The sequence below is a fragment of the Channa argus genome, chromosome 5, assembly GCF_033026475.1.
Source record: "Channa argus isolate prfri chromosome 5, Channa argus male v1.0, whole genome shotgun sequence".
Lineage (NCBI taxonomy): Eukaryota > Metazoa > Chordata > Actinopteri > Anabantiformes > Channidae > Channa > Channa argus.
In genome coordinates, this window is record NC_090201.1 from 18,790,004 (window position 1) to 18,815,237 (window position 25,234).

The window sequence follows — 25,234 nt, forward strand, 5'->3', positions numbered from 1 at the left end:
GTCGTCCACCAATCTCACAGTTGTTGGTTCGATCCCCGGCTCCTCCAGTTACATGTCTAAGTGTCCTTGAGTGTCCACTGAACCCCAACTTAGTTGCTCCTGGTGAGTGTTGGCCAGCTGTATAGCAGCTCCCCCATCGGTGTGTGAGTCTGTGTGTGATAGTGAGTGCGAATGGGTGAATAAGAAGCAGCGTAAAGCGTGTTTTGTGACTATTATATTACTGAAAAAACTATTCACAGGAACTGCAAACCAAGAAACAGGCCGTCATTTCGACAGATTCTCCTACATTTGGACATCGCCTCAGCTGACATCTTATCCACTCCACAAGAAACTTACTTTCAGTCTCAGGTAAGTGTCCTGTACTCCTCAACAACCCAAAGTCTAATCCTAAGTAACTTTTTTTTTGTTTGCTTAATGTTTGTTTGTCTGAATTAAACACATCAAGACAGGTGTTTGTTGTGTTACCCTTGTTCTTTGAGTTTCCTCAGACAGCGAAGATATACCAAAACTTAGTAAAACTTACTAAAATTACTTGCCATTGTCTAAGTCACATTGCAGAAGCTTCATACTTGCTTAACCCCGACTTGTACAAAATTTACCCCATTACATTGAAATTACTTTAATAAGAGATTTCTAATAAGACAACAGGGTGAACAAATTAAACCACCTACTGTACATATGGGCATGTCAGTATGTCTTTATTATAGTCACAGGCACCTAAAAGTTGTTTAATTAAATTTTTATTTTAAATTATTATCAGTGCCAGTGTGGATATCAGAGACAAAGCGGACATAAAAGAAGATTAAGGCCAAAAAACTATTTGAATGAGGAAACTATAATTGAGTCACCAAACAATTTGTTTCCAGGGTGCTCCAATACCTACAGGAAGTGAAGAGTGTGCAGCTGCACTATAATACCTGTCCTTTCAATGGCAACATATTAATGTTTTTTCCTTGGCCTTTGTTCCTTGTCACATGTGAGTGTTGATTTGTGATCAACAGGAGAGCCATTACCAACCTTCATCATATCAAAGTGAGAAAGTCTGTATGGTGGAGCAAGAGGGTGTGCGCCTGTCTATAATTGGGTGGGGGATGGGGCCCGTGACAAATATGATAGACAACTGCAAGCTCAAGCAGTTGAAGGACAGCAGGCACAGAAAATAATAATTGGGTGGAAGATATGTCTTTACTCTGCCATGCAGAACCCAAGAACTCATGCATGTATAATCCTGAGATATGCTTGTGGACACAAACACACAAAATAAGATGCAGTATTCCATCTTAGCTGCAACCCCATTTCCTCCTCAGGTTATGTCTCATGATGCAAACCTTTTTCACTCTCTCCACTTATCCATGGCCATTTATTTCTCCCCGCCCCCCTTCTCCAACCCTCCTTAGTTTCTCTCCTCTCTACCCCATAATGGATTTTACTTGTGACGTTAGAAAGAAATATTTGCTGCTGAAGTGTATTGATTGCTTTAATGGTAGGGAGCAAAGAGCACAGAGAGAGAAAAAGAGGGGACTGGAGACATAGAGAAGTGCACACGGGAGTCCATTAGCTTAATAAGAAGCAGACAGACAGAACACACACTCAGAAAGAAGGTACACACACATGCACATGCATGCACACACTCATATATCTGACTTCCTTCGTCCTCTGATATGACAGGTATCAGATAGCAGCTGTCACGGTCCACTGTGTACAAAAAATGCCCACTCTGCATTTTGTGTGTGTGTGTGTGTATGTTCATGTCAGGTTAGTTCATGTTCACTTTTGCTCCCTGTGTATTGATTAGCATCTGACAGCTTAATGGGTTTTGTTTCAGTGACACACATGAAGCTCAGTCTCTGCAAATTAAGAGCTTTTGTGATAGATCAAGGTGCAGTGAAATCTAATCTCAATATTTCTATAATTTGTTGTCAATATCATTACTCAAATGAAGTCCAGCATTAGTTTATTATCACAATGGAAAATACAACAATGGCATTTTGCGAGTATAATAAATTACATGTAAAACAATTTTAAAAAGGTGCTTAAATTGGTTGACATATGTTCTGCCAGCTATAAAATTTTAATTAATTTTTTTGTCCTTTCCACTTATCCCGTGAGTTCAGGGTCACCACAGCGGATAATTGTCTGCATGTTGATTTGGCACAGTTTTTATGGATTTCCTTCCTGATGCAACCCTCCTCAATTTCTACTGGGTTTGGACCTGACACAGCTGGGGAGGGGAATGGGCTGTGAGGGGTTCAGTGTCTTTCCCAGAGACACTTTGACATATAGCCAGGGCCAGGGATCGAACCACAGACCCTGTGGTCTGTGGATGACTGCCTTTACCAACTGAGCTACAGCCGCCTGCTGTTCTGCCAGCTGCCCCCTGTTCTGCCAAATATAAATGATCTAGTTAAATTTTCTCTGCATTCCCTTTAAGTCAAGGCCACTGACTGTTTTGATTGACATATACCGAACACTTTTAATTTAAGTAATAGTAAACGTAATAGCAATAAGGGGAATAATTATTGGGAGTACAAGCATTGATTATAGGGGTAGCAGTGGTAGTGTTAAAACGATGATCAGGATATCATTTGTTTAACCTATCTGAACCACAAACATAAGTAACAGCATCAAGACAATTTTTTAGGTGCAAAATAGTGAAATATTTATTCAGTGTAATGAAATAATACTTATGGATGTGTTTTGTTTCCCACTAAGGCGGAGTGGAGAGATGAGGTGAGGCACCACTTTGAGAAGATCAAATCTGAGGGGACTTGTCTTCACAGGCTGGACGAAGAGCTAATCAAGCGACGCAGAGAAGAACTCAGGTTAGAGAAATAACGCAAAGAGGGAAAGCGCAGAATAAAGAGCATGGAAATCTTAAAATATAAAAAAAAATGAAAGCTATTAAGAAAACTGAAGTGGTATGGCAGACACATCTGTTGTAGTAAATAAAGTGTGTGTTTATGTATATCTGTCCACTTTTCACTCTCTGCACAGACATGCACTGGACATCCGGGAGCATTATGAGAGGAAACTGGAGAGAGCCAACAATCTCTACATGGAACTCAATGCCATCATGTTGCAGCTGGAGATCAAAGAGAAAGAACTACTCAAGTATGAATATATTGGAATGAAGAGACAAATCCTTTAATAATTAGAAATTAAGGTGTAGGGAAATATAAAGTCCTACTTACAACTGTATCGTATCTTGTCAGAACTTGTTATCCGTCTATACTGGTTAAGAATCAGTAGTGATTGAATTGAAAAGTTCATCCATACTGGCTATTACATTAAGTCATACAGCATCATTATATGTAGCTACTGTAACAAATGGCTGACTATCTTCCATTGAATAAATATTGGCTTTGTGTTAAACAAAGGCGGGAACAATCTCTGGACAAGAAATATCCAGGCTGCTTCAAGCACCATGGTTCCAGACAGTCAGCCTCCTCCAACTCGATGGAGAAACTCATGAAGAAACGTAACATACCTCAGAAACTGCCCGCACACAGCAAGAGGTGAGACAGGGAGGACGTTTTCACATTTGAAGCATTCTAAGGCTATGCTAATGCATATGGTGAATCGTTTTGCAGAAAAAAGTATTGAAGAGCTCAGTCTTTTGATTACTCTGTCATTGTCCCTTCTAGGCCAGACTTGCTAAAGTCAGAGGTCATTCTGCCCAAACTGGACTCATCCATGACCCAGGTCACAATCCCCAACAAAAGCTCTACCTCCCCTGGCCGGTCACGCCGAGGAAAACCCCGCTATAGGAAGGCTGGAAAAGGCAGCAGTGGGGACTTGGCGCAGCTAAAAGCCACCCTCTCTTCGTCTTTAGCTATGGTTCACGCCACATCATCTGTTCCCTGCAGCAAGCACCATCTCGACCCTAGTGCAGCCCTCAGAGGCCTGCAGCATGACCTGCTGCTTAAGAAGATGTCCTCCTCCAGCCCCGATCTCATTTCAACCACCCTGGAGGCTGAAGGTCGTAGAAAGGGACAATTGGGTCAGGCGCTGGATAGAGCAGGCAGTCAGAGTGCCTCAGCTGGTCTGGGGGAGAGTAGAAGGACTGGAGTTCCAGCAGAGGGCCCAGATGTTGGTGTAGGGAATGATGATCTGGGAGAAACACCTCCACGCAGTGACACGCCCAGTGAAGATGCAGCTTCGATTCCATTCTCCAGTAGCCCCGACTCCCCGTGTGGCAGGGGAGCAGCTGCAGGGAGGGCGTCAGTGCTTGGGACCCCACGGGTCCCCCACGAGGGTGAGGAGAAGGAGGAAGGGACGGTGATCACACGCTCACCCAGAAGTCAGCGCCTCACACCTTCAGCACTGTTATATAGGGCAGCAGTCACACGCAGTCAGGTGAGACTTCAACAGCCCTGGAAATTGATGGGTACTGACTGTGGTTATTTACACAAAATGATTTTGACTTCTGCCCCAAAAGGGAGCATATTTTGGCATGTTTTGGGGGAAAGCAAATACATTTTGCCAGTTTTCACATCAGTATTTTAAAGAGTTATCTGTTAATAAAAGAGAAACGTTTACTCTGCAGATCAGAGACAACATGTTTTCTTCTTGCAGCAGCATTGATTTAACCTTAAAAAGTGTCAGTGTGTTCATAGATGTGTGAATGTTTCCCTCTTTTTAATGATGCAGACACTAGGTGTGTTTTTTTGCAGACAATTTAATTGGTAGTGAACAACTGTGCAGCCTTCATTTGTCAGTAGCGGTAGCTGCTTCTTCAGTTGCCTGCCTAACAAGTGTTAGTTGTGATGACCTGTTTATAAAAATGTAATAAAAATAAGTATGCTACAAAATAATTCAGTGAACCTCATGGTAAAGGATATAAAAACATAATCTGACTTGGAATTTAGATAGTGAGACATAGTGTATCCAAAGTGTCATCAGGCTCATGAATCTTGGCAGGATAATGGGGAATGTGAAACAGGTTAACACTGATGTTTTATACACATCCTTGACAGAGACGTGGTGTGTCATCAGAGGAAGAAGAAGGAGAAGTGGACAGTGAAGTGGAGTTGCCAAGAAGACGGTAAGAGTGCTCATTGTAACTGTAATCACAGAATTACATTTTAAATTAGATTTTAAATAGTTGTCAGGATATTCTTCAGAATTTTGTCTTGCATACTCAGGTGTACGCTGTTTCACACATATTTAACGCCTACACATTGTTGTTACACCCAAATTTTATTTAAATTTATCTGATTAGATACAATAATTCTCCTGTTAGTTTGCACCTGTGAGAATGAGACTAATTAGACCTTTATTATTCTTTCCAGTAGTGTTTGGCATCCTTGCTTACTTTAATTTAACATGAATAACTTGATTAACATGTTGTTTTGGAGTATGTCTGTGTCTCTTTATCTCTCTGCTTAGAAGCAATTTAAATAAATGCATTAATAGCAAGAAACTATATAGAAATGTTTAATGAATATATTATGTCTTTTTCAATGTGTATCCCCTCAGGCGTCCCCTGAGCATGACCAAATGCCAGTCCCTGTCCACCTTTAGCTCAGAGAACTTGTCGGTCTCAGATGGCGAGGAGGGAAACACCACTGACCACTCACATAGTGGCACACCTGATGTAGTCAGCACCAACACCGATGAGCGTCTAGATGACAAAAGCGACGATCTGCTGTCTCAGGGCTCAGAGATTCCCGCTGACCCGTCTGACCCGACCCAGCTGGGCTCTGATGGCTTGTCTGAGAAGGAGGCTATTCTACGGCAAGTCAAGACCCAGCTCACGTCAAATGACCAAAATTATGAGGTAGGCAAAAATGGAAAAGACACATGTAGACAAACATTTTAGCTGGTAGATACTGACAATGGTAAAAAGAATCAAATAATTCATGTTTTGTCCAAACCAGGGCCTGTATGATGACTCAGACTGTGACAGTGCTGAACTGGACCATTCAGGCAGTGCAGAGCCCAGTCAACCTCCACCCAACTGGTGAAAACATGACACTTCATCCCACTCAGACAACTATGGACCTCCCTCACAATACAGCTTTTCACTCCTACAGACCCTAGAAAACACTCAGTCATGATCAGAGACATTGCAGAGAGGCAGGAAATTAAGGTCTGCCTCCCTCATCACAAGCAAGAACAAGAAACAAACAATCCGGTATCAAGGAAAAGCACTGAACAATCCATTTCTCTTTGAGATAACTGCATCACAGAGATGTGATGTAAAACTGAACTGGGGCTCGAGGTTACAGAGCAGTCATCGTCACTGTTCCCTCCATAGCAACTGGCCCAAGATCAGCTTTGCAAAAACACATGCTATGACACCTCAGTGACAGAGGCCTCAGTTAAAGAAAAAAGGGGGCCACAACCAATTATGTATTTATGTCTCGTCATCTTCCATATCAATTTGTAATTTTATATGTCATAAAATTGTGTCATATAACAACACCGAAATCCGATCAGGGCTTCTATTTTATTTTATGTTTCTATTACTGGGACAGCCACTGATGTTGCAGCTTGCACTTAATTTATAAGTTGTACCACTGTCCTTGTGATTGTGTCATATCCTCACAAAATATTATGCACTATTTATAATTCACTTAGTGAATTTATTGTTTTTTTAAAACCGAGCTTGCATTTTTCATGTCATTTACATTTATTTATTTTATATTTCTGGTATGGATTATGTTGCCATTTTGTACGTTGTTTTAAGTGTAAATATGAGATATAAAATGAACAAATTTTAATAATGTGAGATTGTAATTAATTTAAAGGTGCTGATGTTTCTAATTGGGTGGCACTATTCTATGTGAACCTCAAAAAGTTTATGGTGGTAGAATGTACTGTAGCTGCTGTTCATGTTTAAGCTTTGAAACACAGAGAAAAGACCAACAACATGTAAAACAGCAATATATGTGCTCTGGTACCGTTAAGTCATAGGTCAAAGGAACTGCAGCTGGCTTTGTTCAGGGCAAATGTGCTTTTTTTTATTACTGTTGCAGTGTTACTGCATTAAAATGCAACACCAGTTTAAAAACAAATTTCCGAGCATCTTGGGGTACATATAGCATCAGAGAACCTGCTTGTGAGAAAATATGGATAGTCTATTGGGTATTTTGTGACTTAAGACTGTCACGGTTCATGACTTGGATCTAAACAAACCTTAAACCCATCCATAAAGAAAAAATGAAACAAGGCAAAGATAGGAAATTTTGTGTTTTATGTTTAATCTCTGAAAGTGTATCTTTGACGGGAACATGAACCCCAATAAAGACCTCAGGATAAATGAAAAACATGATCACATCACTGGCATCTAGCTTCACTCAGTTGCACAATTGCCAGATCATTAGGCACTTATGTGCTAAACGTAATGACTGGGCTCATTTGTGGGAACTCCATCTTGGTTTTATATGGTGAAGTTTATTTAAATCTGTGGTACAAATATTACATGACCAAAAAAAAAAAAAAAAAAAAGGGAAAAAAAGTGCCCATGTAAAGATGAGGCCTGTGATACTGAAGCATGATTTGTCCACTTTAGAGGGATATATATATATATATATATATATATATATATAATTTTATTTATTTTTTTTTTAAAAACCCTGTTTGAAAAGCCTTTAATAGACACATGGTTTAATCTGACTGTACAACAGCACATTAGATCCTGTTCCGTTAACCCACAACTGATCTATCACACTCAATAAGCTATCAAAGGCAGCTTATTTTTTCTTCTTCATGGTCATTAGGATTAAAGTTTAAATTTATAAGAAATATGAAATTATTGTCCCCTGTAAGATTTAGATCTAAAATCCTCATGCAGGAAATGTTGCCAAGAAGCAAGATTACTGCCCTCTAGTGTCTCAGTCAGAGGTATTTGTTTTTCGTATAATGCAGATTCAAAACAGCCTGTATAAAATGTTTGCTTTTTATACTGCATTTAATATAACTGTACAATAAATATATTTAAAACTGTTTAAAATAAAAACATGTAAAAATATTAACTTGTGTGTTCAGTATATTTTTAACAGTGACAACTCATAAGACGATTTGTGGTTTGAGCATTTCACATCTTTATTTCTGTATTTTTTTTAACAATGTTGTGGCACCTGGGTCTACAGTCTCAAAAACGTGCACAATTATTTTTCCTTTCCTGCAAATAAAAGAATAAAATAAATTCTGACATAAGCAAAGCAAAGAGCAGGAAACTAGAGCTAACAACCCTTTCTTTGTCTAGTTCCAGAGCTTTGATGATTTCAGTTCTCAGCCTCATCACATTAGGCAGATCTGTCAGTGTCCAGGAGTTAATCTCCCTTTGGTAGTTAAGAAAAAAATATTTCCTCCATTTAAAACAAATATTTAAACTTTTTTTTAGTATATAGCAGTCTTTACAAAAAAGCGAGGACAAGCCTCTGCTTCCGATCCCTTGAGCCAAACCCAAAAACCCCAAAAACCTCCCATCCCACCAAAATATCAACACATGAATCCAGGACCTGGATAGAGAGAGACAAAAAACAAAACAAATCCAAAAAAAAAAAAAAAAACCTCAAACATGTGACGTGTAGAGGGGGGAAAAGTAAAAAGTGACATGCATAGTAATGCACCTTTTAAAATAACGTGGACAACTCAGTGTTAGAACATGTTGTAATGACCAAATATGATTAGTGACAGTGCATGTACAGCTAAGTATACTGCTCAGTGACACGAGTGTAATTCATGTTACAAGCACTTCAATTAACGGGGACAAGGAGGGAGAATGCAGTCTATATTTAAAGCAAGTATGGACATGAAATGGACAGATCCACTTGTGGAACTAGGGGAGAAATAGGGTGTATATATAACCACAGAATAAAACAGTCACTCTAATCTTATTTTTAATACTTTTTTTATTTTTCCTTTTTAAAGAAAACCTGACTGTACAGAACTAACTATGCCTATTCAGAGTTTTCAAACTCTACTCCTCTGTAATGGCAAAATAAAGGGGGAAGAAAGCAAGGGATACAAAAAAAAGGTCTAGTAACAAATCATTAAAACCTCCAACCTGACTCAAAAAGGGAATTAAAAACCTAATGGTTTGCTTTACTTACTAAAACCAAAACAAAGAAAATAAATAATGACCTCAGTGGATCAAATCAGTGGTGGTTGACATGATTATAAATGAGGAAGAGGCGATATAATATATAAACTCTTAAGTTGGATAGTTGCATTGACTGCTTTATGGTAGCCGATGATATAAAAGTGAGATTTAGTGCAGTTGCAGTGTCATATCAGTTGGCTGCCAGTCCTGTGGCCTCAGAGGAAAGCCTGGAGAAAGAGACACCAGGAGACCAGGGAGAGAGAGAGAATAAGGCATGCAATCAGACAGACATGATAAATTTCAAATGTCTCATTTACTGTACAGTATATTGGTGTTATAAAATTCTGTACAAGGAGATCAGCTGGATTTCTTGAATGGAAAATGTGTGCTTTGATTGACTCAAAAATAATGAGATGTTTATTAAGTTTGTCTGTTCCTATCGTCAGCTGATCTGTTGGATCCCCAAATAAAAACACAATGTTTTGGTTATGGATCTAAATTAGAGGAAAGGTTCATAATTTTGGAATATATATATACACACACACTTGGCATGAGTTCAAAAAACAAGTAAATATCCAACTACAGCCAACAACTGGTTAGCTTAACTTAGCATAAAGCCTGGAAACAAGAGGAACAGCTAGATTGACTGAAGGTGACAAAATAGATGTTGTAACATCTCCGACAACGTAAAACACAAAATTATATTTGAACAAAGCCAAGTGAAAATAAAAAATAAATAAAACATGCATTGTTTTACAAGTGTTATGAATAGTACGATTTCTTGGCTGGGCAAACTAAGTTTGTGAGATTTTAGTTTTTGTTTGTAAATTACCAATTTAATAAATGCATTATGGCATTTAATTTACTGTTTGCAAATATGCAAACGATTAGTGAGGGCAAAAGGTGCTGGTAGGCAGATCTTGTTACATTTGGATATGTGGTAAATGTGTCCTCTCTGCCCCCCAGCCCATTTCCAGTCTTTATGCAAAGCTAAAAGGCTGAAAACATGAGCTGCATTGTCACTGTAGAGACAGGACAGTGGTATTGATATTGCCTAAAAGGCATGAAAAAGTAATCACATTACTCAAAAGGTCATACTAGTGCTTTACACTTCACAAGATGAACCATAACCCCAAGACCAAAAAAAGTTGGGAAAGGTTAAAACAAACAGAATGCAATGATTTGCAAATCTCATCAACGCATATTTTATTCACACTAGAACATAAACATATTAGGTGTTGAAACTGAGACATTTTACCATTTCATGGAAAATATGACCTCATTTTGAATATGATAACAGCAACACACACACTGTGTAGCATCCCCTCTTCTTTTAACAACTGTAAACATCTGGGAAGTGAGCTGACCAGTTGCTGGAGTTTTACGAGATAAGGGTTGTCCCTTTCTTGTCTTGATGCAGGATTCTAGCTACTCACCATTCCTGGGCCTTTGTTGCTGGATTTTTTCCTATTAGGACTTTTTGGTTTATAATGTACCAAATCTTTTGGTGAAAGGTCTGGACTGCAGGTAGGCAGTCAGACTCTTCTCCTGCGAAGCCATGCTGGTGTGATGGATGCAGTATTTGCTTTAGCATTGTGTTGATCAAATATGCAATGCCTTCCCTGAAGGAGACGTTGCCTAGATGGGAGCATATGTTGCTGTAAACCTCTGTTTTTCAGCATTGGTGCTGCCTTTCCAGATGTGTAAGCTGCCCATGCCATGGGCACTAATGCACGTCCAGACCATCAGAGATGCAGGCTTTTGAATGGTCTGCGGATAACAAACTGTATGGTCCCTCTCCTCTTTAGTCCACAGAAAATGGTGTCCATGGTTTCCAAAAAGAATTTCAAATTTTGATTCAGTTTGCCATTTTGCTTCAGACAGTTTTAAATGAGCTTCGGCCAGGAGAACATGACGGCGTTTCTGGATCGTGGTCACATACGGCTTCTACTTTGTATGACACAGCATTAACTTACATTTGTGGACGTAAACTACGTTCACAAACCGTGCACACAAAGACTCCTCCAGATTCTCTGAATCTTTTGATGATATTATATACTGTAGATGATGGGATCTTCAAAAGTCTTCACAATTTTATGTTGAGAAACTTTTTCTCAAACTGCTCGACACTTTTTAGAAACAGTTTGTCACAGTTTGGTGACCCTCTGGCCATCTTTACATTTGAGAGTCTCTACCACTCTCGATTGTCAAATGCTTCTCCATTTTTTTGCAGCAATTACTTCCAGCCTTTTGTTGCCCCTGTTCCAACTTTTTTTAAATATGTGTTGCTTCCATCAATTCAAAATGAGCAAATATTTTCCTTGAAAGGGTAAAATATCTCAGTTTCAATATCTGATGTTTGTTCTATTGTGAATAAAATCTTCGTTGATGAAATTTTCCAAATCGATGCTTTCTGTTTTTCATTTACGTTTTATACATTCTCTCAACTTTTTTTGGTTTGTTTTTTAAATTGGGGTTTTTCTTCAAAATCTTATTTTTCACATCAGCATGATTTTAAAGGATGATTTGGTACCTTTGATTCCTGAGGGCAGATTTGCTTGGAATTTAAATTACAATTATGTCTTACATTAACAAAAAACTATACATATATATTTTCTTACAACAGCTAACAGTAGTCACTTAAAATTCACAAACAGAAAAAACTATTCCCATAAATACAATGTGACATCTTGAAGAGAGCCGCTACCTGAGCAGAGCTTACACAAAGAGAGAAATGCTTCAGTAAATCAGTGAAATGATTCACTCTCCATGCTAAGTTCAAAGTCATTTAAAAATATAATGCACTCAACATTTACTTAATTTCTTTAGGAGACAGGCCAAATCAAGCTACAGATATCTATTGTATAAGTATGGCAACAACCATCTGTCTGGCTGTATAACATGTGTTTGTGTGCATTTCTTTTGTGTAGTAAGCATGGCATGGCACAGCCAAATACAAAAGCAAGTGCAGGTATAGACAACAAAGAATTGTCAGTACTTTAGTAGATGACTTATGTTTCCTTCATTAGTAAGGGGAGAGCCTTCGCCTTTTAGACTTGGAGCCCAGCTCTGGGGCGATTTTGGGCTCAGTGGGGATTGGGTGTGCGGGGTTACTGGGCCCGCTGACAACATGGAGGGCCAAGAGAGGGAGGGGCTTCAGATTGAGGAGACTTGACACACAGGCAGGAGAGCTGGGGAGCAGGGAATCAGTGGAGGAGGAAGAGGAGGAAGAAGAGGAAGGAGGAGGCGGCCCTGGAGCCAACAAGGACAGAGGAATGGAGGCTGAGGGGGGCACCACACAGGAGGAAGAGGAGGAGGAGGAAGAGAAGGAGGAGGTAGCAGCAGAAGAAGTGGTGGTGGTGGTAGTAGTAGTAGTAGTAGTGGTAGTAGTAGTAGTAGAGGTGGAAGGAGGGCACAGGCTGGTCTGTTCAGGGTTCAAGGAGGAGGAGGAGGAGGGAGGAGGTTTAGAGGACTCTACACTGTAGAAAGAAAGACAAGGAGAGAGGGACAACACAGTCGGGATGGGTCACAGGGCAGGCTGGTGATGAGCAATGGGCGGCGGGGTTGGGGATGGTGGAAATTAGGGGTAGTAGGAGTGGTGGGGTGTGGGGGAATCACTCAGGGATGTGAATAAATTGCTTCATTAGAAAGTAATGAATCAGCTAAAAAAAAAATAAAAAATAATAGCCAGAAAGAGAGAGAGAAAAAAAAAAAAAACTACATTCATGAATGTAAAACTAATAGAGAAAAAAACTAGAGATAAACACAAATGCTGGCAGAATTTGCAGACATATCCAAAAGAGGAAACTGCATTCCAGATAAGCAGATAGCCCAATTGTGTAGTTGCACATGATAATATATAGACAAACTGTTTTATGATTGTAGAGATAATAATTGAAGTCATTAGGCAAATTTCAATACTTTAAGACCAAATAAAGTAAAATTATAGTTTTAAAATTTACTGACAAAAACTTTCTTAAAGTGAATTATATTAGCTAATAGGGCGTTTTGGTGTTTTTTAAAACCTGTGACTGAACCTTTTTGGAGGTAATGTGGTGTGCAAGTTATTGTCTCACCTGGCGTTGATGAGGTACTCAGCCAGACTGATGCTGGCAGGCGAGCCTGTGATGGTGACCTGGCGGTCAGTTGAGCCATCCACTGGATTTGCGATCTTGATCTGGGCACCCGACATTTGTCTGATCTCGTTAATCTTTGCTCCCTGGCGGCCGATGATGCACCCAATAAGCTGTAACGCAAAGACGGCAGAAAAGTCAAGTGACACAATGACACTGAATATGATAAACCCACTCTTTGCAAAGAATTTTAGACATGAAAGGTTGTCATTATTGTAATTACTTTTTCTGATTTAATCCCGGTCTAACACTAAAATGCAGTTTTTGATGAATAAAATGAGTGGATATCAAACATGCCTTATTTAACAGTGGTACAATTTTTTTAATTACTTACATCATTTGGAATGGTCATCTCATGGGAACTGGTCTGGGCAGAAGCTTCTATTCCTGATAAGCAAAATTATCACAAAAATCGCAGCAAACCATGATTAAATGAGAAAGAAGTTGCACGTGTACACCTTGGAACTCATAACCAAGGTCTGTTAAAAAAATAAATAAATAAAAATAAAGTGCAGAAACCCCTTTGTGAGTTACCTTAAATTTATTTCTGATATGGGAACACTTGTAATACCTACTTGTGCAATAGATACTATGTTAATTAATAAAAAATTATTTTACTAAGATTTTTCAAAATAAGAAAATGCTAACTTTTTCAACAAAACTGTAAATAAACTTTACTTAATACAGTAAGGATTTTTGGACTTTTGAGGAAAACAACTTAACAAAATTATGCACTGAGAGGTGCACTTGGTCATGCCAATATACGTACCAGTGAATCCCTGGTTGCTTGGTGTGATGGGGAAGGGGCTCTGCTGCATAGCCAGCTGGTGAAGCTTGGTGAGCTGTGGAGAGATAGCAGCAGAGGAAGACTGTGAGAGTGAGAGAGGAGACAGGGAGAGAAATGGGAGAAAATGGAAAACACAGGAAGAGGAAAAAAAAAAGCAAAAAAAAAAAAAAAATCACAATCAGTAAAGATGGTTATGCAATGACTCTCCACAGGAAAAATTAATTTCCTCAATACCATGGTTTCCTTTGGTTCTACATGGATCACTGGTGTCTATGTAAGGTACCCCATATGCATTCCTCCAAGGTGCAGGTTGCATCTCTTAGTAATGCTTTCTCGCAGTCTTCAGGGACAGGAGTAAGTCCCAATACACAATGGAAGGAGCTCTCAATGTGCAGATGATTTTCTAACCAACAGCAATACAGGTCCCAGACATGAACTGACAGCGTTTAGGTAAACTGAGGCTAACTATTACAACCGCTACATCAGAAATTAAATATTTTACAAAGACTTCTGTGTATACAGATTTTAAAAACTGCTATAAGCAAGTGATCACACGGCTAAAAGACCTTTAAAAAATATTGTGACGGAATGAGTAGAGAATTATTATATCTGACTAGTACTTCCTTGCTCTTTTGGCAAAATTCAGTAGCAGCTAAGACTGATAATATTTAGCCTATCAAAGCAGCTGCCTTTGACGGAACATCTAAAAGTGATTTAGAAGAAAAAAAAAGATTAATTGAGTCAAGAGACAAGTGGGCAGAGCTCAAACTAATAATGAAGGGTTAATAAAGAGGGAGGAATGTGTTTATCTTGGAAAGTATAATGAATCAAACATGAAAAACAAGACAGAACAAAAAAAGAGAAACAGAAAGAGTGAGCAGCAGGAACCGATTATTATTCATGGAACAGTGGAGAGTTTGGACAAACACAAACAACAAATGTCAGTTTAATTAACAATAACAACTGACTATCAGTCAACCCAGGAACTACACAAACAATGTACTAAGAGTGCTGCTCTCTAAATGGCTACAAAAATTTGATAATAGTAGGTCAAAGGGAGGTATAATAAAATAAAATTAGAGGGAAAATTCAGCTAGTTACAGGTAAAAACAAGGTGGGCGGTTTCACATTTTGGAAGGGGACAGTGATAATTATGGGAGGCAGTGGTGGGGGTCATGTTAAGACATCTACTGCACTTACATCTGGCTGTGGAATCGCGTGCTGCCCTTGTACAGCATATGCCTGAAACAAATCAAAAAAGATTTCATAGGCCTCACATCTGAATTGTCCGCCAAGTTACTTCTCCAGCTACATCCTCCTAATAAATATTTATATCTTGAAGACTTTAACACATCAAAGCCTTTTTTGTACCAATATCAATTAACAACATCCACACGTATGCCCTGTCCAAAGTCTCCACATTTCTGGAAAAAGGGAAATCTTCAGAGACATTACAGTGGAATTAGGAAAAAAACAAGAGAGAAATATTCTTTGAGAAATGAAGAAATTTAGTAAGATATAAGACCTTGTATTGTTAAGCCAGCAAGCAATAGGAAATGTTTTGGTTCAGACCAACAGCAGTAGGAAATGGGTCACCTCACTTCTAATGATCATAATAAAACAAACTTTGGAGAATCATACAAATAACTTAAATCTTTTCAACAGCTACATGCTATAAGCTGGATTTAGAGCAATTCATCACATTTCAAGAATGTAATATTCTGCACAAATATGCATCCCACACAAATACACAAAAATTTAATCAAAGCAAAAATAAACCCATTAACAACAAACTGGTAGGATCTCATGTTCCTTTGAAGGGTCATATGTACCTGTCCACCTGCAAAAATGACGGGGGATCCTGAAGGCTTAGGTCGGTAGGGGATAGTGACTCCCTTAGGAGGAGACTGTAAAGGAGACAAAGCATGTGTCATTACATCACTTCCTGTGCCATCATACATTTCACTTTATGTTCACCAATTTTCTATACTGTTTTGTCTATACGCTTTCATTAAAGTCATAAAATTGCCATTAGGTCCATGAAAATGGAGATTTTTTTTTAGGCCTCGTCAAAATCTGGCTTTACAAATAAGCTGCGTTGTGCACAATTAAACCAACATGGACAATGAAATAAACAGTTACAATATATTAAGAAATTTTAAAACGTAATTAAAACACTACAGCATAAGCCACAGTTCTATCGATTAGCTCAAAATATCCCTGGTCCAAATCCAAAAGTCTAGATATTGCAGTAAATGACATTAATAATTTATGGGTCAACAGCTGTCACTGCATTTACTTTATCCCTTTCATTAGTCAACTTACCTCGAGCATAACTACGCAGATCTGCTTCACACACTCAATTATTGACTGGGGAGTGCCAGCAATGGTGATGGCACGCTCTGTGGAGTTGGGGAGCATGTCTCCTGCCACTTGTACCTGAGCACCGGTTGACTGAAATATGCACACAGATAACATGATAAATAGATAGATAGATAGAGATAGGAAAAACTCAAGTCCTCTTGGAATTCCAGAGGCAGAATAGTTTACAATGTTTCGTTTCACATTATATGCTCTTTGAAAGCCCACCTCTCGAATTTCCTTGATCTTGCAGCCACCTTTACCGATGAGAGAGCCACACTGACTGGCAGGCACCACAATGCGTAGAGTCACTGGGGGCTTGCTGGTAGCTGTGCTGTTTGTCATTGAGCTGCTTATGTCCTGCCAAACAATACAAATTCAAACGTTAATCCACTTCTTTTGCCTGGTTACAGTTCATCTGTGATTCCAGTGATGAGTAGAGTGTAACATACCTCTTCCAGCTTTTCAATGATCATGGAGAATGCCTTAAAGATGGCGGTGGTTGGACCTGCCAAAGTAATGATCCTCTCAGGACAATTGCCCTCAGAGATGTTGATGCGTGCCCCACTCTACAGACAAAATGAAAAGAAAAATATGGGAAATGTTTGATAGTAAAGACAAATTGCACAATTATGCTAACTAGTGTTTTTTTGATTTTAAGGCATTTTGTGTGTATGGTGGCTAGTGTAACAAAAGTAAAGACCTCACCTCTTCTCTCATCTTCTTCACAGATTCCCCTTTCTATTTGAAGAAAATCACAACAAAGTCAGATTACAGTCATTAACACTTAGAAACAGACATTTTGCAAAATATTATTAAGATAACCATATTACGCAGCAGCTTACCTTTCCAATAATACTCCCAACTTCCTAGAGTAGAAAGAAAACACAGTTCCATTAAGCTGAATATGAATCTTTTCACACATTTTACTGCCCCAGAGCTGGACCAATCTAACCTATCTCTTGCCTGTTTTTTTAAACAATGGCTCTTCTCTTTAAACTAAAGGAAAATGCTAAGATAGTTTCCCTAGTTCTCTTCAACAGGCAGTTTTGGTTTTGGTTCCAAAATCCCAAACAAACTCACGATGGCACTTAACCATGGTGAAACTCTGCGCACATCCAAACTCACAGCATCTGTAGGCATTAGCAGCCTACAGATGCTGTGTAGCTACTAATGTCTCGGAGGTGCTTGGGCCTGTTGTACTTTACCTTGAGCTAACAGAGCTTATGGAGCACCATTCACATGTTGGAGTTTGATTTTTAAACAGCCGCTTATTGCCATATGGCATCTCAGCAGTTGAAACCCTGTGCACGCACAAAAAGGTTGCTGTGCAACAAGTGTGTAGCAGTGCCCTACCTCCTGGTCGAAAATATTACAAACACGTTACTCAGCCATTTGGTATATCACCTGATCTTTAAAGCTGCACTCTGGTAATTTTTATAGTATTGCAGAGAATGAGATATTTTTAACATTTTAAAAGCATAAAAAGAAATTAAACCGCTAATTCCAGGGAAGCAGGTACTAACACTCACTCTGCTCAGTAAAATAGCCCATGATTTCTGATGTAGCCAAATAATAACAAAGCATAACAGGAGGATTTAAATATTTTAGGACATGGGGATGGCTTGAGGGAAACTTGTTTGGTTCAGTGGGAACTTTAGCGGTAAAATGCAAAAAACAAATAAATAAATAAATTCCACTTTGCTTTGAGATACAGGATACCATCACTAAATCAATACGGTGTTACAGTAAATATAATGTCACTATTAGAGCGTCACACAAGCAGATGATGGGTGACCTCACCTTGCCATGCATGAGCAGCCTAATGGTAAGAGTGACATTAAGCCCTCCTTCAATCACACCGGAGTCCATAACTGCAACTGCAACCTAGCCGTTCGTACAGAACTGGGGTCTTTGGTCACCGTGATGGATCTAAAAGATACATATACAGAGCAGACAAGAAATTATTTGCCAAAAATTAGCATTATGACATGACTAAGTGGCAAATCAGAAATGAAGACTACATAATGGGCAAGATGTGTTGGGCCTGATTGTTGTTTATTAAAGTAAATTGTTAACTGTGATTTGGACAATTATTAAGTTAATTAACAACAAAGATCTTTCTCTGCAGCATAACGTTACAGCACCATTTCCAACCATGGCGAGATCTTCACAGAAGTTACATTTTAGCAATGTTAGTACACCAATAAATGTATAACTTCCTGATCTACAGGACTTGATATTCTTTTTAAAATTCAGGCAAAATTTTCTTATATGGTCACTGATTTACCTGCAGTCAAAACACACAAGTATCTGAAGATCCCTGGATCATTGATGGCTAAGCAACTAATGATATCTTACTTCTTGTATTATAAACTACACCATTCAACTAAGTCGCTCCAAACCATGGCAAAGTCTCTGGCTAAATGTGTTAATTCTCTTTGGAAATTAAACAAGAATCCATTAGATAGAAAAGCAGCTAAGCCTATGCTAACGCTAAAGCCTGTGAAAAACTAATGCGTAAAACGTTGAATCAAATTTAAATAACGGGGGTCGTTTACCATTGCCTGCTAAATGCTGCACGATAGTGTTTTTATTTTCAAACATCTGCGGATGCTGCCGATTCAAGTCATCAGATTCCAAAAGTCCAAATTAGCTATAAATGCATGTAAGTTTGCATGCTAACGATGCCTTCGTCATTGGCTACGACTGAAGTTTGTCAACAAATGTGATGATAATTGTCCTTCATTACAACAGTTAGCCCTATATTTCTTAAAATAAACTTACAAGTATATTCGTTTTTAAAAGTCCATGGGTAATTGCTGCCTTTGCTTGCGCTGCCAAGTTTAAAGTGTGTCGAGTAACTATTAACGTGTTTTGAAGTCTGTTAGCCATTTAGCATCTAAGTTGCTCCCCGTATTGGGAAAATGAATGGAGCATGCGTGGGCTACTTAGCAAAGCGAGCTAGTTAGCTTTATTAGCTAAATGGTATTCACAGGTAACCAAATCTCAGCGTATTTAGTAGCATGGTACTTTGGCCCTCTTCTGACTTAATAAGAATACTAAACAGCACAGAGCTGTTTAAAAGGTGATGTATAAGTTAAACTTTTTCGTCGCCGGCTAAGCTAACAAGATCATTCCGTGTGCAGACTGCGTGCTCATCATCCTGCGGCCTGTTAGCACGCTGGACAAGCAGTCGCTAAATGCAGGGCGCGATTTCTTTCCGCTACTTCTGATCATAACAAATATTAAAAACGCCAAGCATCAACATAAAACTCACCTGATTCTTGCGCTGTTAAGTGATCGGGGGGAGGGTTGGGGTTGTAAGGGTAGAAGGGGAGAGGTTCGGGAGGGTAGACACCCGGGGGAGAGTTTAGAAAGGACTCGGGGAAGAGGGAAGAGTGATGTGAGATCGAGTTCCTTTATACAAAGACAACAACATTATAACCTCTGAACCTTCCCCTTTCACCCAACCCAAACCCCCACACTGAGTTTAACCCGAAAATACACCGAAATCACTTCCTTCAAAGTAGCAATGGTGTATTTGTCTAGCCTGTGTGGAAGTTTAAATGTAAAGGTCTTTAAAAAAAAAAGTTATTGCGCACAATAGTAACATTGTTGTATTCATTTGAAAAGTCAAATCAGAAAGTTCCTAATTGGGAATATGGCTCACTTCTTTTACACATATTTAAATAAAATAAATCAAACACGAGTTCGCGTTACTGTAGCTTCTATATTGTCATGTTCACAAACTTTAATAAAATTATTTGTATTTATAAGGACACTAGTGGACATAAAGTGTATTGCAACTTAGTTTGTAGTTTATTACCATTTTTTGGGATGACAAACACATCCTTCACTTGATTAGCATCGTTTCACTGAACAGGATTAAATATACATAATTACACAGTGCAAATACAAAGAAATTTGGAATCTGCACTCATGTACAGTATTGAATATACAATTAGGAAACAAATTAGATCTCAGTAAAGAAACCCAGTATCTGTATCAACATCAACTGTAGTATAAGGCTTCCTAAGAAAAAAAGACAACACCATTTCTTTTAAATAAGTTGCAATGTTAGTTTTACCCAGTTTTAGATTATCTCCAAAAAAAATCAAATGACTAAGCAACTGTACAGAAACCTTAGCCTAAGGACATCTGACAGAAATACAGAAAACCAAACTGAAATTGAAATTTATGACATGGTGAAACACAGAGACAGATTAATGCAATGTATATCCTCACAGGTTATTCGTACATTTCTTAGTGTTATGAACTAGATATGATAGAATAATTAACTTTCTAGAAATTCTGTTTAAATTGATATGCATTGATTTTATGTTATAATGGTCAGTCAGGTTGCTCTTTTGCAATTTGTCATTTTTGTCATAGTTGTGTCTTGGCCTCAGTCTGAGTCACTGCTGCTGCTGCTACTACTGCTGGACTGTTGAGAGAAGAAGGAAGATTATATTTGTGACCATTCTAATTTACTTTAAAGGAAAAATTTCATTAAAGACATGCAAATAAAAATCTTCATTGAGGTTTGTCAATAACCTTCCCTTTTTTAAAAAGTTGAGAGGGTCAACTTTAAGATTAAGTGGAAGGAATGGTATCATCATCTATTTTCTAGTACAAATCTATTGTCATAGATCACTGACACCTACAGTCAAAATTAGGTGTTGAAGGCTGAAAGGTAACAATAGTTGTATATTTTCATTTAGCTTGTATTGCCCTATATAATTCCCACTGAAATATTTTTGTTCTGAGCTCTTTTCTTCCTGAAATAAGTAAATTTAGCATGCATTGCTAGATTCACTACAACACATTGCATTCATTTGTCTTACTCATTGTCCTCACAACAACCATGCTGAAAATTTAACTGCTGCCTTGAATTAAACCAAATACATTTTTTGCTTTTATAGATATTATGTAGTAGTTAACTCAGCTTAACAGCTGCAGCAACCGGTAATGGGCAGTACCGAGAAGGATTTGGTAGCATAATCAATACTTAAAATAATCTATTGCAATAATTTATTGCAATTGTTAAAAAGTAATAAAAAGGTATATTAAAAAAGTAAAATAGCATAATAATAAAAAAGTAAAATGGTACCATATCCAGCTGTTCTATTTAAGATAAATTGTTCTATTCATGCTCGTACAAGTCATAATCATGTTTCTTGATACAATCTAGTGGCCAGTTAGTTTTGATGTTCCATGGCAATATAATTTGTCTTAAATCATAAAAATTTACAGTACCCTTCTTCCATCTTGAACCATGTTGATTCTCAACTGTGCTGTAAATCTTTCTGAGCTACACTTTGCACTCAGTGAGTCATGGCTGGATTCACATTGTCTGGTGATTGTGTGTTTGCATTACTGACTGAAGTAATCTTTGAAGGCCGGGCTCAGAGGGGCGTATAAAGGTTGAAGTACTACTTTTTTTTAATCTACAATTGGCAATAATATTTTACCAGCAGGAGGAGCCAGTTTAAACAGCTAATACATGGTGTAACATTAAACCCAGTCTCACCTTGCCATGTTTGTGGTGCCCATGCTTATGTGCTTTCTTCATCTTCTTCTTCATCTTCTTGTTTGCTTTGTGGCCAACCACCCCCATTCCTACTCCTGCCAATCCTCCAGCTAATACTCCAGGCAGGGCGCCATGATGTTTATCCTTGTGGTGGCCTTTATAGTGGCCTGCATTTGGAGAGTGGGGGTAGGGACCTGGGTAAGCACCTGGAGGTGGGGCTCCTGGAAATCCACCTGGAACCACGGGATAAGTGTGAGGTCCTGGAGGTCCATAAGGAGCATGTGGTACCATGGCCGGGTTCATATCGGCTGGGTAATGGCCAGGTGGGAACGCTGGATTTGGAGGCTGGGGGAATGCTCCTGGAGGAGCCACAACTGGATATGCAGGGTTGCTGCCTGGAGGGTAGGCAGGGTTTGGAGGGCCCATTGGAGGAGGAGGACCTGATACACACAAAAGCACATATTACACATATTTAAAAAACAAACTAGATTATGAAATGAGTTAAAAAATATCATCAGTGTGTTGTGGTCATGCATGATATCCCACCTTGATTGGGCCACATTATTATGTTTGACCTGACAAGTCCAAGACTGTGTACCTTGGCAAAAAATGAGAGAAAAACATTAAAATTAACATTTACTTGTGTAAAAATATCTTGCAACCTTTATTAGGGCTGTAACTACACTGTATGTTATCATAAAATGTATTATTTAGTTGTAGCAATTTGTTGAAACCCAAAGTCACCATACAGTTTTTTTAAATAATGCATTAATAATGCTATATAAATGCAATAATTGTGAATTATTGCATTTGGTTGTTGACAGAATGTGACAAATGCAGTAACTATAGAATGTGGTACCAATAAAGTTAATAGCTGATATGCACTATATTATGTAAAACAAGATTCTTCCACAGTATGTTTTGTCTAGTATGTCTAGTATGTGTATCCCTACTTTTGAAACATCCAGTGTGTAATCTGCAATTTAGGTTTTTGGTTCAAGTTTTGTAAGCATGCACAAATATCTGGGGAGACTGTGAAAGTGATAGGTATTATTAGCCCATGGAAATGTTTATAGATAAACTGCAGTACCCATATTTTTCATATGGAACAAGCAAGTCATCTAGTGTAACAGTGTGACTCATGTGTTTTTGTTGCTAAATTTATCTAAATCACGTACTAGGCTCATAGTTAACAGACACAGTTCATTGTTGATTTTAGCCTCTAGATGGGATTTGTTAACAATAATAAAAATCTCCAGCCCAATCCTTTAACATGCTGCTTACATAATGTTGCATCAGTAATATTAAAGTGAAAAGGACTGTTTTGCTGAATAGGTACAGGCAACCTTTTCTTTGTACTTTTGCTTAAGATTACATTCAATTTACTTTAGTAACTAGCTATTTATTTCAGATGAAACTCGAACATTATTAGTTGTGCAAATTTTGTTCTATACCGAGTTGTTAGGTAAATTTGGCCCTTAGTTTTCATTAAATAGAAAACATTGGTACCATAAAGAAAACACAATTTTGACCTTTCTGAGTTTGTTGAATAAATCTGGACAAGACTTTGACATTTATTTTATCAACATTATTTTTATTTTTTAGGCAAATACTTGCAACTTCACTTGTTTATTGACTTTGTGTACTTTTACCACAGTATTTTATATTAGAGTCTAGTTATATAAAGATCTGACTACTTGGACAACTGGAAATTGTGCTGAATGACAACATTACACATTAGTAAGTTAGGTTAATCTACAGTTAGTGCAGAGTTTACAGCACAGGTTCGACGAACTGAGTTACCAATAGATTTCGTCCTTTTAAAAACCAAATGTTTCTCTGGTTTGTAACATCTGAAGCACACACGAAACTATTTCAAGTACATTTTTTAAAATCTGTAACTATGTTGGATTGAAGCCCGGAGAAATCTGCTTATGCTTAAAGTACATTTTAGAGCATGTCAAAGAATGTAAAGTAGCAGTGAAGTACTATTTCAGACAAATACTTGCACTTCTGCTTAATAAAGGTTGTATATTCCTGCCACCTTCCCTTTATTAGGATTTTTTGATCATTTTCAAACACATTACTAAAATTAACTTATCAAATGTAAAAATATCAAAGGACTACGAAATTGTTGTCTAATCTCTCTATAAACACCATGATGTCACAGGGCTTCCTCCATTTAAGGTGACATTACAGGTGGGGAGTTTAATGGACATGACAGAAATGGCAACAACGACAACAAAAAAAGGCTCTAGCCCATCAGACTGTAGTAGTTTCGGGGTTTGTTTTGTTTTTGTTTTTTTGTTCTATACACACCATTTATAAACAAAGTCTGCAAACTGCAATATTTTATAGACGTACCTTATGATCTTCTGATCTGGTGAAGTTTGTCAGGAATTCACCCAGTTCACTCCGAGTTTCTCTTCCGCATTGGGCTGCACGGAAGGAGTAGAAATGCAGCAAGAAGCCACGCCCGGTATTAGAGGCTACGCACTTTACGCAGTGGCAAAAGTCCACGAGACCGTGCGTGGCAAGCTGGCCTGCTGCTTTATGGTACAAACAGTGGAATTCATGTGCTAATGGAACAGTTGTTTACTCCTGACTATTTTAAAACGGAGAAGTCAGGGGGTTGTTCAATGACGCACTCACATATTATACATATCCATAAGACACACAATAAGGTGCTGTCTTATTATCGCCTATGCATACTTCATAGGCACCTCTGCATCCATAATATTATGGTTACATAAACACTTTTAGTATGCAACAGTATTTTAAATAATTTTTTAACAAGGAATCCAAACTTTTTTTGCGAGGGCTCAGCTACATAAGCTAACCAATCAAGTGCAATATTTTCAATACACTTTTATACATCAATAGCAATACAGCAAACAACACGCCATGACATGAACAAGACTGCAATAACAGCAATAACTAAGACGCAGATGTGCTATATGCATTTTTTATAATTGGCAAGGGTGCGTGTAAAAAAGAAAAAGAAAAGGTGATACTAATATTACTAACAATGACTCCAGGTGTCCAGGTGAACCACCACAAAGTGGGAGTAAGTCAGGATGAACAAGATCAAGTGCCTGAAACTGAGTCAGCTCAATGGATCATTAATTTATTATTTACACCTGCCTTTCTCGGTGTGACATGAAAAAAGGGCAACTGTGCATGACAGCTCAATCTTGCTTTAGGAGAGTATTTAAATGTAACCAGCCATTGTTTGACAGTATTAGATTCACCTGTAGTTTTTCTGCTGGGACAAATCAAAATATCTGATACAAAAACAACTATAACATACAGTTTGTGGGTTTTATGTTTAAGTAAGAATCTCATTTAAACACTAAACTAAAATCATA

At 38.2% G+C, this 25,234-nt stretch overlaps 3 protein-coding genes across 10 annotated transcripts in view; 1 reads left to right on the forward strand and 2 right to left on the reverse strand.

Annotated features, from left to right (window-relative positions):
- Positions 1 to 8,873, forward strand: part of LOC137127145 (mitogen-activated protein kinase kinase kinase 12-like) — a 25,274-nt gene extending 16,401 nt beyond the window's left edge. For all 3 annotated transcript variants that reach the window (XM_067503648.1, XM_067503647.1, XM_067503649.1), the window contains exons 7-14: positions 240 to 348; positions 2,713 to 2,822; positions 2,995 to 3,111; positions 3,378 to 3,515; positions 3,645 to 4,356; positions 4,977 to 5,044; positions 5,479 to 5,779; positions 5,880 to 8,873. In XM_067503648.1, the coding sequence (XP_067359749.1) occupies positions 240 to 348; positions 2,713 to 2,822; positions 2,995 to 3,111; positions 3,378 to 3,515; positions 3,645 to 4,356; positions 4,977 to 5,044; positions 5,479 to 5,779; positions 5,880 to 5,966 (1,642 nt within the window). In that variant the 3' untranslated portion in view covers positions 5,967 to 8,873. The remainder of the gene's footprint in view (positions 1 to 239; positions 349 to 2,712; positions 2,823 to 2,994; positions 3,112 to 3,377; positions 3,516 to 3,644; positions 4,357 to 4,976; positions 5,045 to 5,478; positions 5,780 to 5,879) is intronic.
- LOC137127146 (poly(rC)-binding protein 2) lies at positions 8,844 to 19,774 on the reverse strand. 6 transcript variants are annotated; one of them, XM_067503656.1, is made up of 13 exons: positions 19,614 to 19,774; positions 18,137 to 18,265; positions 17,179 to 17,202; positions 17,042 to 17,074; positions 16,786 to 16,902; positions 16,562 to 16,693; positions 16,298 to 16,426; positions 15,805 to 15,879; positions 15,173 to 15,214; positions 13,955 to 14,027; positions 13,520 to 13,572; positions 13,129 to 13,298; positions 8,844 to 9,279 (listed from the first exon to the last, which is right to left on the reverse strand). In XM_067503656.1, exons 2-13 carry the CDS (start codon positions 18,203 to 18,205, stop codon positions 9,243 to 9,245), a joined length of 954 nt encoding a protein of 317 aa, XP_067359757.1. In that variant the 5' UTR covers positions 18,206 to 18,265; positions 19,614 to 19,774; the 3' UTR covers positions 8,844 to 9,242. The 6 variants fall into 6 exon arrangements, with proteins under 6 accessions (XP_067359757.1, XP_067359756.1, XP_067359752.1 ...); XM_067503655.1 differs by having other exon boundaries at positions 13,955 to 14,054; XM_067503651.1 differs by lacking the exon at positions 8,844 to 9,279 and adding an exon at positions 9,595 to 12,531.
- A 358-nt stretch (positions 19,775 to 20,132) lies between these two features.
- prr13 (proline rich 13) lies at positions 20,133 to 24,381 on the reverse strand. The gene is made up of 4 exons (XM_067503657.1): positions 24,231 to 24,381; positions 22,413 to 22,464; positions 21,867 to 22,306; positions 20,133 to 20,780 (listed from the first exon to the last, which is right to left on the reverse strand). Exons 2-4 carry the CDS (start codon positions 22,426 to 22,428, stop codon positions 20,742 to 20,744), a joined length of 495 nt encoding a protein of 164 aa, XP_067359758.1. The 5' UTR covers positions 22,429 to 22,464; positions 24,231 to 24,381; the 3' UTR covers positions 20,133 to 20,741.
- Between the last annotated feature and the right edge of the window lie 853 nt (positions 24,382 to 25,234).